General features: G+C 39.4%; 1 protein-coding gene across 1 annotated transcript; it reads left to right on the forward strand.

Annotated features, from left to right (window-relative positions):
- The first annotated feature begins 4,156 nt into the window (after positions 1-4,156).
- Positions 4,157-8,375, forward strand: cldn11a (claudin 11a). Its single transcript, XM_062440478.1, has 3 exons — positions 4,157-4,588; positions 4,925-5,089; positions 6,908-8,375. The coding sequence occupies exons 1-3, from the start codon at positions 4,363-4,365 to the stop codon at positions 7,174-7,176; spliced, it is 660 nt and encodes a 219-aa protein (XP_062296462.1). The 5' UTR covers positions 4,157-4,362; the 3' UTR covers positions 7,177-8,375.
- Positions 8,376-15,263: the final 6,888 nt, after the last annotated feature.

Genomic DNA, 15,263 nt, shown 5'->3' on the forward strand with positions numbered 1-15,263 from the left:
CTGAGATGTACTCGCTTAGACTTTGACTTTAATATGTGATAATTCCTTACATTCTCAAATATAGAAATGTCAGCAAAAACCATGGTGAAACTCCCCTAATATACAAGCTTCTCTTTTATTCAACAGAACCTCCACATAATTTGACAACTCAATAATACTTTGTCAACTAAGTGTTGTGTTAAATGACCACCAAACCCACTAAAGCCCAACTGAGACAGGCTTTTGTGGGGAAAAAAGAATCAGAGCCTGCGAGTTGAATTGATTTCCTTGTTTCAAATAATAATGAGAAACACTAAACCAGAGGGCATGTCGAGAATCAGCAGTTGAAGGAACAAAGGTAAATAGGCCGGCTGTTTAAAGAAAGAAATCCGATATTGTACTTGCTTGCATTTGCAGACTGAATGATGTTATGTGTATTTCAGAGTGAAATTATGTTTTTTTCTTAACAAATAAACTATGTGGCATTTTGAGAGAAGCCTCATTAGTTACAGTAACATCACTGCTGCACAGTAGCGTAAACTGATCCTCCTCTCCTCTGCATCTGCCTCCTGTTAATCACAAAATCTGACTTAACAACTATTTGAAAAGTACCCATCATTCCTCTCAGCCACATGACTCATCCAGTGTGACTGCCGCTCCATCACAGTGGGCCGGTCCTAAAAAGGTCCCCTTCTTCCTCCAATCACTCTATCATTGCACCTCTTCACCTTCCTGCTCATAATTCATTCACCCCCCCCCCCCCCCCCCCCCCCCCCCCCCCCCCCTCCCCCTCCGATTCTGAACTGGACCACTAGTCTTGCTTCTCATCTCTTTCAATTTCCTGACTGACAGCTCCGACAGCATGAAGGGTAGAAGAAGAGTTACTCTGCCGTGCTTCCTCTCTCCCTTCTGCTTCGCTGTGCTTTAAACTTCCCCCTGTGTTCAAATGCCCATGCACCCCCACAGACACACACACACACACTTTCCCTCCCCAGGAGAGCTAAAATCCCATCATCCCTCCATGTCAGCATCGCTGTTGCAATCCTCACCCCATTAGCATAATATTCCCATTCCCTTGCCGCCTCACTCCTCCTGTATCAGACAAACTGCTCTGGGAATCAGAGTGGGATATGCCCTGCTCAAAGCGACTTTACTTCTTCTCTGACTCTGTCTCTCTCTCTATTCGTTTTGCTAACCCACTCTCATACTGTACATACATGACATGTCTGTCTAGAGAGATACAGCATATGAAAGAGATACAGAGTAATGGTGGGAGAGATGAAGTGCAACACTGTCTGTCTACATGGCTGACTAACTCAAACCACTTACCCCAATGATCTATAATGTGGTTATATCTTACCACTTTTAGCCTAAATGTGATACTGGCCTGTCAAAATGTTCATTTTCTTTCTTATTTATTCTCATCTATTTTACTGACACTCAACACTCCTTGCATAAATGCATGAATAATCTCAAGACACAAGACACTTAACTTTAATAAAAGCACTGCCAAATTGCCATCTGCAGTGACCAGAAAAAGACAGAAATAATCATCCATGCTGGACTTTCAGCTTGGGTAGGTGTAAGGGCTGGAGGGCAGACAAGTATCCACTGCTTGAAGATTGTGTGTTTGAGCTTTGTATTTGCCTAAACTCGACTAAGTGCCTGCAGCACTTCACCTTAGCAACTAACTTTTTAAAAAAGAGTCAAAAAGAGAATAAGTATTGATTTAGAACAGCTTGTAGTCTTTGTTAAGACATAACAAAGCTACACTGAATGAATGTGGATCCACAGTATAAGCCATAATTGATTATCTTCAGTGCAAGGCATTCACTTTGAAGCAGCGGCATATAGGGCTTGTATTAACAAGATTCCTTAAAAACAGCTGGCTGCAACTTTTTGTTTTCCACAGGTTTTTTTCTATCAGTATTCTCGTTTCTCTCCTTATTCTGTTTCTTCTCAGTGCAGCTGGTTAGAGAAAAAAGGTAGTCAATGTTAGATTGTTAGTTTGATAGGCAGGGTAAGGTAATACTGATACCACTGAAGTGAAAAATTGCAGGTACTTCAAATAAATTGTACTGACCTGAAAATATGGATAGGTGCATTCAGATGAATATTGCCTTACCTGTCTGGATTTTGTTTGTTTGTTTGTTTCTATGTCAATATAAGGAAAGAAAATAGACCTGAACATATCAGATTACATGCTATTGACTGTTTAGGTATTCATAACACATACCTGCCTGAATCACAAGGGAAAAAAAGAGACTTGGTCAGATATATCACCTGTGTCAGTCCCACTGTAAACAATTAATTTGATACGATCAGATGAGCAACCGGACACAACAGCACAGGGCAGAACATGACAGAAGGATGTGGGCCAAACATGATGTTATAGTCTGTGACCTTGTGGAACTGTGTGATGCGTCTCAGTCTGTGTCTGTCTTCCTCTCAGACTGATTGCTATGCTGCTGCCGCCTCACTGGACTAATGTGAGTGATGGAGGACTTACTTAACTCCATCCACGAAGGACAGGAGGAAGGATACAATATGTCCTACAATACCTTGAATGTCAACTGCCGGCTATTGCTGTGCTTTATCGCCCCCAGTTGGTGATATGGGGAAAAGAGAAAAGCAATATAAGTACAACGGGAAATTGTATAATTGTTTTTATAATAGGTTTCTCTCTGTGCTCATCTAGTATGCATTAATGCTTATTCATTACTTTCCTAATGACTGCACCACATACTGTTTGACCATTATAGCGTGTAGCAGTGCTTCATAACCTCTATGGCATGTGACACCTTAAAACAAAGCCATATCTACTTGTTGCAATCTCTTGTTCCTAAATATATATAATGTGCATGGCCAGTTTGTCTGAAAGTGGTTTGCCCCTGTTTTATGTGAATACATTTTCAGAGCTAAAAGGGTCAAACAATCCAGTCATTCAAAAGAAAACGGAAAACTTTTTTTTTTTTTTTATTAAGCCTAAATTTGTGTTTCAGAAATAGCTTTTTTATGCTTCCCCCTCCTGTTAATCATCTTGTGACCCCTCATACTTATCCTGTGACCCCCTAGGAGCAACTGCCATATGGTACAACATCACCAATCACAAGCAGAATGCGGACATACAAGATTATCTATAAAGGTTGAGCAGAGTGCAAAAAGGTCAATAAATTAATTGCCTTGGCTGTGTCTTTATGCAATAGCAGGTTCATTAGTATGTATGTCTGCATGCATGAGAGTGTAATCACTAAGAGGGAGAAGTATAAAGAGCATGACTGATAGGGGCAGGGTGGGTAGCAGTACGTGTATTTACTGTAGGATTGATATTTGTTCTCTCTTGTTTTGTGTTTTTTTTACCAATTGGTAAAAAATAAATTTCTCAGATATGTTCAGACAGTGGTGGGGATTAAATTTACCGCTACACTTGCATTTATGCTACATTATACTTGTACTCTACAGCATTTCAAGGGCAAAATGTGTACTTTTTACTGCACCACATTAATCTAATTGCTACAGTTTATTGTTACTAGATGTAGATTAAGATTGTATCAATTAATTTCATAACAGTATCTAAAGTAGTTCAAATTATTTGTACCATCTCCACTTTGACTCCATGTTTGAACAGCATTTTAATGCAGTTCACCAGAACAATAATGTATGTATGTATAAGCACTCTTACTTTTGATACCACTGTAATGTGAATTTTGACTTGACTTCTTTTGCTTGTTATATAGTTAATTTTACATTATAGTATTCATGCTTTTACTCAAGTTATAAGCCTACTTCTTCCATCACTGCATTCAGAATTGCCTGCAATGCCATTTCAGAGAACCAATAGAGGCAATTCGTTGATGCACATGCATGGCATTTAATTTACGAAAATGTAGTGCGGCCAGTAGATGGCAGCAGATTATCTCAAATAGTTTTCCTCAGCTCCTCACTCAACAATCTACTTAACCAGGCAGGGCACATCGTATCGTTTGATGCAAAAGAAAAAAGGTGGGCAGTGCACACCGACTTTTTGAATAGACAATAAATAGTGGATGTGTGTGTTTTCTCCCGTTAAAGGCAGCTATCTGATTGGCTGAAACGTTTAGGGTATTTTTTCCACTGAACTTCCCTCTATAAAACCTATGATGAAGTGAAAGCTTCAGTCTCATGAAGTGCGCAACAGAGCCCAATTGATGGAATTACTGAACTGGAAGAGTCAACTTTAACACTGGATTAATTTGTGTGCGGGAATATAAATCAGAAAGTCAGAGTTGGTGTTTTATCATTCCACATTTATTTCATTTTTAACATTTTTATACAGCTTTACTTTTGAGTTTATAACGGTCTCTGAACCCGGGACAGATCTGGTCTTTACGCACAGTTTGCGCCATGGCGAACCCATGTCTCCAATTGACCGCCTGTCTCCTCAGCTGCCTCGGCTGGCTGTGCATCGTGATCGCGACAGCCACCAATGACTGGGTGTATATGTGTAAATACGGGGTGAACACCTGCAAAAAGATGGATGAGCTGGAAGCCAAGGGTCCCTGGGCGGACTGTGTCCTTTCCACAGGACAATACCACTGCATAGTGCTAACGCAGATTATGGACCTGCCAGGTAAACATTGTTCTGTGTAGCCTATATCACAATATGACAGTAGTTGGATGTGTTTAGTATTACATTTTGATTAATTTATTGTGTTGTCTTAATTGGTTCTTTGATATGATACCAACTTTATTACACCTTTTCTCTTTTCATATCTTAACCGTTCCTTTACAATGTAAAATTAGACCTTATTCCTCATTAATTAGATATAGATAGATAGATTCATTGTTTGATTTATAAATATACTTATTAGTTCTATGTTGTTATTTATTCCCACTGATTGTGAAGTATTACCCACAAACCTTTTTTTATTGATAGCCTAATCATGTGTGTTTCATATGTTTCTAGCCCACATCCAGGTAACTCGTGCCTTGATGGTCACAGCTTCGATCCTGGGTCTCCCAGCAGTTGGGATACTCCTCATGTCCATGCCCTGCATCAACCTGGGCAGCGAACCACAGAGCTCCAAGAACAAACGCACCATCCTGGGAGGAGTCCTTATACTCATAATTGGTAAGAGACTGTATTTAATTCCCAACAATTTTAGAGGAAAAAGGCTGAATGCCATGGTCAGACAAAATGAAAATCAGAGCAGGTCAAATTGTTTTGCGCTCACATGCACACACCAACCTCCATGACTCTGACCTCTTTTAACCCCACCTCAAATGCTCACGAGGTGCTCAGAGCAGAGGATGTGGAATACGACTGTCTTCCTGCCTGGGGTGGACACATATGCACACACACACACACACACACACACACACACACACACACTTATATGTTTCTGTTCCATTGAACCCTTCCCCCCCAGATCTCATCACATTCCTCTCCTCCACCTACTCTCATCCACACCCTGCCTTTGTCCTGAACCACATGGAAACACACTCCCTGAAATGCCCAATTTATTGTGCTTATAAATATTTGACTGGTGCTGCTGTGTTTCCAGCACATGTGTTCCTCAAATGAAATTTCAGTACCTGTGACCATAAGTTGACTTTTCCATTTACCATGTTTTTCTATATGGAAACTATTTCACGTGCATCAACAAACATCATCCAATGATCATTGCTTTCATACAAAATAGTTAAAGCCCTGTTTTTGTTAGTAGATTTTATATTTTGTTATTGGGGATATTTTACCATCAGGGAGGATTTGTTTGAGTGTTTGCGTGCTTGTTGGACGGCTGAGTAAAATTCCACTTGCCATATTGTCTATCGCTGCGTCCATACTGCCATAGTAAACATCCCAGTAACAAGTAGTTTGAGTCCAACTTTAATGATTTTTGTTCACTGTGTCCTCTGAAGTACCAGTCAGCAAGCTTTCAAGCCACACATTCTGGTTTCAGTTTTTACCTATGGTGTAGTATTTTCAAATTTCATTGGTGCTTAAATGATTTCACACTTATGTTCTGTGTTAGTTTCTGGTGCATTCTGGCAAAAACCCAACATATACTAGATGTGTCCCTGTCAGCTGTACAATATTTGTATAGGTCTTTGAGGAGGTTAAGCTAAGCTGCTCTTCTGTAGTTCAAGGCAGAGCTTATACTGTATAACAACATTAAGTCTCCCTTCTCACTAATATTATTCTACCCATTCTTTTGTCCAGTCTGTCCTTCCCGCGTACCCTGTATGTGAGTGAAATATATAAAGATGACAAACCTGCAACAGTGTTATTTTTTAAATGCTTTTTAGTGCTCCGTTACTATAAATTCTCAAAGATCTTGCAGCATTAATATAAAATAGATGTATTAAAGCACTAGTTAATTAAAGTGCTAAATCTTTTTTTTTTTTACTGCACTAAATGCATTTACTCATAGTTTCAGACCTTGTGGGTCTTTACAGGAAGTGTCTGCAGTGTGTGTTTGTGCTGTAAATTGACGACAGCAAATAGCCATTGGTCTCCCTAATCATGTGTGTGTTCATTCAGAATTTGTGCAGCTGCACAATGTTGCATCCCTGGTTAAATTACATTTTAATGTGTTACTCTCTTTTTGTAACCCCTGAGTGTGATAATTATAAGGTAGGTGTTTTGCACCATTTTGCCACCCCATTTTTGACCTAATGTAATTATGACATTCAAAACCACACAGGAGCACCATTTTGCATCCCATGTTTTATTATGTACTTTGCCACTCTGACTTAGTGTTGTGTGGTGATACAAGATGCACGTGTGTTTATGATAACCAGCAGCACCGCTTTGCCCTCCTAATTTAATTATACTTTGAATTTGTGTGTTTTTTCGATGTAACTTGTTTTTGTATGTGTGTATATGTTGCTTTCAGTGTTGCTTTATATTCCCACTTTAACTGTATTTCTGTCTGTCTTCTCACAGCAATGTGTAGTATGGTGTCTACAGTGTGGTTTCCCACCGGGGCCCACCATCTGTATGGCCTGATGTCGTTTGGCTTCTCCCTCTACATTGGCTGGGTTGGCACCATCTTCACCCTATTGGGTGGGTGTATTCTCACCTGTTGCTCCTCAGAGCCTTCTTCCTCATCCCGCTCCTACCACGACAACAAGCGCTTCTACAGCTCCAAACCGGGAGGTGACAGTCTGGCAGCCACTACTTCTGCCAATCACGCAAAGAGTGCCCATGTCTGACATGGAACAGATTCTGAATCCCAAGTGGATGTGTAGTGGACTGTATGTATATAGGGAGAGATACACACAAGCACACATACTCACAAACATATATGTTCACATACAACTACAGTTACATGAAACCTTTAATGGAAGAGGCAGAGACAGATGTGCGCAATCATCCATGTTGGTTTATGTGCAGGAAAATACACACATTCTTGAATGAGAAAACAAACAGTTCACACATCCAAACACACAAAGGCTGTTTTTGTTGGAGCTCCTTTTTATCCAATGGATTGTTTTTATATCGCAGAGCTCATCTTCCAGCCTACTCATGTTGGGTGTGGTATGGACTCACCCCGTTTTTACATACAGTACAGCTCCTGAGTAACTGCCTGCACTGCAGCCTGAGGTCCTAATCACCACAGGCTTGTGGACTGAGATATTGATCTTTTATATTACTTATATTTTTCTATGCAAATGCTCATAGAGATTACGAGTGCCTTTGTTAAAAAATGTTTTTTTAAAATCATATGAAATAATGATTTGTTATTTTAATAAGAGCAGGGTATGAAAGTGTTACATTTGGAAATGAAAATGGGTTCACTAACATTGTTTGTGTACATTGATTTTTTTCTTTGACTGTATTGTATAACCCTCCAGTGCATTTGCCTCTTGAGTGATAGATTTGATTATAGAACGTAGCCACTGCAGGATGGGGACATACATTTCACAGGAAAGCTCTAGCCAGCAGTGTTATAGACTGTATTAACACCAAATGGTGCACTCTATCATTTGTGGCAGAAAGTTATATCTTGTGGCATGGGTGCGCTCCTCTGGAGTCATGGTATGTGCACTGACTTGGCAAAACGAATGAATTATACAAAAACATTTCTCTGTGACTAATATGCTTCTATCTTAAGTTTGAATTACAAATGAGTGATTAAAGAAAAGCAGTTAATCATGTAACTGTGGAATTATACATTTCCATTTAACATCTTCACATGGAATAATTCTTAAACAGATCTGTAGCTTAGTGTGTACAAAAAAATCAGTGTTATGTAGATTAGCTTGTCTTTAAGGAAAGTGAGGACTTGAATGCTCAATATCTAAAAAAATGCTCTGAACACAGACAATCTGATACAATATTATCCAACCAGATGGAATCTGATATTTTCCACTCAGATCCTTGTGGAAGCAATGTTAGCTATGATTATTTATTGTTTTACTGATTTGCTTTGTTTGATTTTCTATAATAAAGAAAAAATGATTAAAACTGCCCTTTGCCTTGAGTTGTGACTCCTGACCGTCACATTTAGTTGATAAGGCGTTTTCATCCCACTGTACTATATATGACGTGTGTGTCAGTGTATGATTTACGGTACCGTAATCACATATGTCATGCTGGGAAAAACACTTTTCTATTAAAGACTGGTTTATTTGAATGCACCTGTACCTATTCATTTATAAACTCATATGTTTATACTCCAAAACTTCCCCAGTTTACTTTTATTTGAAACATTGCGCTTCAACATCAGTTTGGTATGTAAATACTGAATCATCACAGCAACTAGTGTACCGAAATAATTCTGATCAACACACAATCATTTTCCGTACAACATACAGCATTAACAGGTCATCAATAGTCTATTTTCATCAGCTGCCGAAACAGCGCTGTTTATAGGAGGTTATAGTTCATAAGTATGGATGCTCACGTCATTATGTTTAGAGTTCTAGTTATTGTTTTAGTTATCGTTCTTAGTGTGAATGGCCTTTTACAAACCTATCATCATATGCAGATCCAACCTCTCCGGTGTAAAGGATACCACTTTTAAAAATACTGTGTTAAATGTCTTATGTCTTATCATGTCTTATACACCGTTTTTTTATGGTTATGTGTGAAAACATAAATTGTTACTAGTGTATCATATCTGTCATGTGACTCAGTGACCTTGAGCTAGAAAGTGTTCAGAACAGAAACACATAAACATACACACAGTATCCACCGAGAAAGATAATGATGTTCATTGTGTGTCTGTCTGTGTGCTCCAATGTGTCCATATGAACGTCACCAAGTCATATCATAGATAATACATGATACTTTAGAAACAATTTGTGCTATTTCATTGTCCACAGCTTATCTTCAAACAGGCATGCAGATATACAATCATTTGGCCTAAATTATCTCCACTCAGCTACTGTTTTCCCTTTTACCATTCCGTCACTTTACAGTATGCATATTTCCTGGCACGCCTGTGTGTGCAGGTGTTTGTCTGTGTGTGATCATGTATTTGTGTGTTCCCTGAAATGTGATGCTTTTCCAGGCATGAGGCCATCCCGTCCACAGGAGGCCAGTGGACAACCAAGCTGTCCTCCAATGCTCAAAGAGGAAGTGTTATACTATGCTATGCCAAAATATTACTGTCTTAATAATGATATAAAATAAGAGGAAGTGTGAACAGAGGATGAAACTTTGAATTTCTGTTTTTGGATATTCTCATGAACTTGCTTCATTACTTTGAGATATTCAATCCTTTCCACCAAATAGTTTTATTTCAGTATTTAATTTTCTGTTCTCGTATATCCACTCTCCATTAACCTGACTTGTCTATTTCTATTGTAGTTGAAATTTCCAATTCATTTCCCAGAATATCATTTAGTGACACACCCAGCAGAACAACCATAAACTTCTCCCCTTCCGCTGTGTATTTCTGTGGGGGTGGTGATGTTAATGTTACAGTGCATACAGAGTTTTCCAGTTGAGAGTGAGTCAAAACACAACATATTCCTATGGCTGATTTGTGTTTAGGCTTTTTGAAGCTACATTGCTTGTGCACAAATAGGTATTTCTGTCTTTTATCTGATAGATTTTCCACAGTCTGATTGTTGATGTTGCTGAAGAATGAAACGTGTTCTCTGATTCTTAGTGAGACACTAAAACTACTATTAATAATTAGTATGTATTTTTAAATCACTGAAATAGGTTTAATATTTCCAAATTGCAGTTCCTTTGTAGCCTGTCTGTGCTGCATATATTTCGAAGTGATGTCATACAGTATCATCTACAATATGTTTCATCATCAACAATGTTTTGTCAAGGTTAATAACAATAATGAACAAAAGCAATGCATGGATCTGCAGAGTTTTTTGTTTGAAGGATGGTGACAAAATAGTTTGAGTTAGAAGTGTGGTGGCAGTACTTGCAGGGCTTTTGGCAAATTCTGACTTGGCAAGGTAATGACTGACACATCATAAATGAGCTAATTGAGAGAGCCACTCAGGCTGGCCACTTGCAGTATTGCAGGGAAGAAAACAAATCTTCCCCCTAGACCACCATTGTAAAAGAAACATCTACCTTTTGACAGAGTACCTCAAACTGTAAATAAGGTAAATTATTACTCTTTGTATTGTGATTTTTTTAATGCAGGAAAAGTTTATATTTGTGAAACTTTGCTAGAAGAGTTGTTTTAAAATTTGTGGTGTCATTCCAATGTAAAATCTATGGGCAGTGAAGGAATCCATGGGTGGGGCCAGTGGGAGAAATACCACTCTGTAATACATGGAAGCAAACCCAGAAGCTTGAAAATGTTTTTGGCTCATGTGACAGGCGAGCTATTTCAATAGGCGTCATCTTTGAGACCAGTATCCAGTTCCTATTATACATCCATGGGACACATGCCACACTAGTCAGTAACAATACCTCTCCAGGCTTGTAGGCCTAGCAAGCTAGCTACAGGTTGAGCAACTGAGCAAGGTTGATGCAAGACAGCTAATAGGTCATGGTAACTTCCTGTTATCCTGTTCTCTGCTCTCTCTCTAAGGTCAGCACAATTTAGATGGATGGCTGTGGGTCAATAGCGTAAATTGGCAAATCAAAATTCAGCAGAGGTGAACTCGACATGAAAGATTGACTTTGTCCCTTCAAGCAGCGCTATTGATTCCAAAGAGATGCATTTATTTGGCTCTAACATTTTGCTGGTTGGTGTGACCTTTAAGGAGCTTTAGGAGGCTTCAAGGAGTTTAAGAAAAGATTTTGGATACCAGCTTTAGCTCATCAGCCCAAAATGTACCTGAAATCGTTTTCATTTGGGAAACTAAGCCCCTCATTAGCTGGTAAAATATTGAAAACATCTGGGTCATGTTTCTTCTTGTCCATCATATTACAACGATGAATAATGGCACAGCATAATGTGCATGTCACTCTGTGATTGAATGTAAATTAACTGGTGAATGTCATTGAAGGTAATGTGTAGAAAGTCAGACAGAGAGGGGAACTTCCAAAAAATGAACAAAGCCTCTTTTTGGTATTTGCAATAAATAACTTTCATTGTTGCATGGAAGCAATATCAACAACTCAGCAAAAACAGTGCACCCAGGACCAAAATAACTACACATATGGAAGAAACCATTAAAAAATTAACATAAAAACAACAACATTATACAGCTTTGTGCCAAAATATACAGAAGAGAAAAGGAATATCTAGTTGTTGCGAGAGAAGCCAATCTCAACAAGTCCGACACACACTGACTGGACACTTGGCCACTGCAAACACAGAGCACAGGAAGAACATGGCGCCTTCTCCGAGACAAAATAAACAAATAGTAGCTGATTTTAAAAGTAATAGTGGCAATATTTCATTATGCTTGTAGTTTACCCTTTATAGAATTGTATTAAAATAGTTTCTGCATGTTTTCTGTACTACTCTTACTCCTAAACCTTCTACTGTCCTATTGACGTCTAGAGCAACCATTTCAAAATCCTTCAAAGGAAAGGATTAAGGATTATAAAGGAACTGTATCACTCTAGAGAGACTACGGTCGTTAAAAATATATTTTTAGCAGTTTCTCCCAGGCCTTCTTGTGATTGAACAAAAACACAGAAAGTGAAGGCCGATAACTCCACCCAGCTCTCTTGTGCACACCTACCCGAGGAGGGCCTGTGGATGGGAAACAGCTGTAGAAAAATACTTTTGTTTTCGTTCCCTCCTCCCTTCAGTGTTGTACTTTTTAACTGCGTCGTGTCCACGCTGGATGAACGCGTCTGCTGTAGTCGTCGGAGTCTAGGCTAACAATACTTTCAATTCTTTCATTTAAATACTTGGATTTTAAAAATGATCATTGCACTGTTCACTGTGAAAAACGAAAACAAAATCAAGTCTTCTTGTGATAAACCGAGTAGCTTATTAGCAGACGCCCCCAAGAAAAAAACGTTAGCTCTGTTGTATCTTAAGTGTTCACTTTGAAGAAACTACTGTCTCCTGTACGTGAAAAGTAAACAAACATCGTGGACTTTGGCTTGCAGAGGTTGTGATTGAGAGGAGGGATATACAGAAAGTAGATATACTGTAAGTCGTTGAGGGAGGATCTGAGAGGAATCACCCCCATAACAGTGTGTTGCTACATGTTCTACTCCCCTTTCCAACGGAGCCCTGGTTCCCATACCTGGGTGGGGAGATTACTGATTGAAATATCAGAGAGAATATGTGAAAAATATAATTGAATCCAGCAAATAATCTCCTTTTAGCTCATAAAGTGTATTCCTAATTTAACATAATATTGAGTTATAAAGTATAAGAAAGGTTTAGCTTTGAATCTGAATAGAAATGATAGCGGTTTGCTCAGTTCACTGGTAAGGTTTTTTGTACAATGTTGTTTTTGAAGCTGAGTTTTCTTGTAATACACCTGTTTAATCCACTTGGAGCTCAGAGATTCCCAGATATAAGAGCTAAGTCTGCGTTTGGTTTGGTTTAGTGTTCTATTATGTCTCGTTGCGATCAGTCACCACATGCAAGTACAACATTTACAGTCTGGGCCTCGTGCATGAGAGCATGCTACACATGCACCAGACGTTCACATTGAGGCGAAGGCGTAGACCACAAACACACATCAGTCATACACACATACTGAACATGCACTCAAACACTCTTATGCATACACTCAGAGCAGATAGTATAGTAAGTTGACTGTACAGTCCAGTGTCTGAGGCAGGGCAACGCCTGAATTCGCCTTTGTGTTTTGGTTGATCTATGAACGCAAAGCGGTTGGATTCGTTTGGCTGAGTCGGGAGGTGATTTAGGCGGGTAAGGTATTTTGCCTGAATTTTAGAACAATGGGTTTATATATTAGATGTGTGTGAGATACAGCGTGCAAATGGCTTAGGATGTGCTCTGTTTTTTCTAACCTTTTCCTTAGACAAAGTGCTGGTATTAGACAATTCAGCACATCAGATTACCATCAATGCCAACAATTTTTAAAATAACTTTCTGCAACATCCATGCATATTGTAGCACGTAAGAAAAAGGCAACTTTTATTGTTGGGATCTGGGCCGTAGCCAGGATTTTTAGAAATAGTGAGACTAAGTCCCTTAGACACCAAAGCAATATCCAGATTTCTTCTTCTTTTTTAACCTTTTTTTTCTTTCTCTATATGAAGGTCAAAATGCTGTGACAAAGCCTTCTCCACACCAACAAATACATAATTTGGGTCAGGAAATACTGAATCCTTTGTTGATGTTTTTTTGTTGGCCTAAAGATGGTCAAATTTAGATACATTGAATATAAAAGTACTGGAATCATCTTGTAAAGGACCCAACATGGGTAAGTTTAAACTACCCCAGGTCTAATAAACTGCCAAATTCCCAGAAATCTGTCCTTATCTTTAGCTACAGCCATGGTTGGTCTGTGATGAACACTCCAGTCTATGCATGAAAGTTGGAAATGCTTTTCCGGCACACAGCAGAATCGTCCAATATCAGCATCATTTCTAGAGATACCATGCATTTTTTGGTGGGATGGTATCAGAGGGCCTACTCCTACAGGAAGGAAGCTTTTTTTGTGACTGTGACTGGATGTGACGGGAGCAGAGGTAGGGTGGGGGTTTTAGCGTGGCATCCTTAGATTTAGTGCATTAGACAAATAAGGCTTCCCTGGAAGGGACTGATGCAGCAACAGGGGGCACGAGGAAAAGGTACAAGGAGGACAATCAGGGCATACAGCAGCAGCTATTGTAGAAGTGCCCCCACCCTCAACATAAGGACGCAATAGTATGCTATTTGGTGTATGCCAGAATCCCTTACAGTGCCATGAGTTCGTACATTCTTAATATGCAATCAAACCCTTAACCTAGGCAGCATTAGCTTACATGTCCTACACATTGAGCTATACAGGATCATGATTTGATTTGATTGGTTTTCACAATACCTCTTCAGGCATGCAGTGACAGTGTAGGTAGCATGTAAAGAGTGGGACTTCAACACTAGCTACATGCATTAAAAACAGTGAAGAGGGAAGGACCACAAGGGAGGTTCACTCAGACTGGTTTGGACCTGGGTCGGAGCAGAACCCCAGGGAGAGGAGTAAATGCTTTAGTGACAAATCAAAAGAGCGATAGCAGACACCCTGAGGTGAAACAGGAGTTAATGGATGTTCAGGCCTTGAACAGATTGCTGTCTCAAATCCTGACTGAAAACCAATCCTGGTTCTATCACTTGTGACTTAAAGTGAGAACTCCCTGCTGGCATGGCCCCATGGATATCATGAGGAAAGTGAGGTGGCAAATAGATAAAGGAAGAGTTGGGCTGGAAGAGCAAACAAGTGGTGGAAGTAGAGGATGAAAAAATGTAGAGAGGAGAAAGAAACAACTGAAGGGAGGGGGAAATGAGAGAAATGGAAGAGGAGGGATTTGATTTCAGTTTGCTTAGTTTTCAAACAACCTTACTTCTGAATAAGTTTATATAAGAATAAAGTAATGGGAAAATCTATGCCCTGAACTGAGTGAACTGAAAAATAAATTCCCTCCCATCCTTGGTTAACATGCAAGAGCTGCATCAATAAAGAGACAAGCACATAAAAGAAAATATGACATTCATCACAGTAAACCATGCAGGTTGTCAATTTGAATTCAACCTCTCTCTCTCTCTCTCTCTCTCTCTCTCTCTCTCTCTCTCTCTCTCTCTCTCTCTCTCTCTCTCTCTCTCTCTCTCTGTCTCTGTCGCTCTCCATTACAACCTCTACTCTCTCCTCTCTTTAGGTACACCGATGAGCCAACGAGCTTGTGTTATATTGCACTGTGAGCAGCTTTGTTGCGGGTGGATGTCTTTGAGCTTCAT

The sequence above is a fragment of the Scomber scombrus genome, chromosome 19, assembly GCF_963691925.1.
Source record: "Scomber scombrus chromosome 19, fScoSco1.1, whole genome shotgun sequence".
NCBI lineage: Eukaryota > Metazoa > Chordata > Actinopteri > Scombriformes > Scombridae > Scomber > Scomber scombrus.

Bases quoted from the DNA above. Each gene is read 5' to 3' on its own strand.
- cldn11a (XM_062440478.1), top strand. From the start codon at position 4,363: ATGGCGAACCCATGTCTCCAATTGACCGCCTGTCTCCTCAGCTGCCTC. The intron at 4,589-4,924 runs GTAAACATTGTT...ATATGTTTCTAG, and splicing joins GCAGATTATGGACCTGCCAG to CCCACATCCAGGTAACTCGT. The intron at 5,090-6,907 runs GTAAGAGACTGT...GTCTTCTCACAG, and splicing joins AGTCCTTATACTCATAATTG to CAATGTGTAGTATGGTGTCT.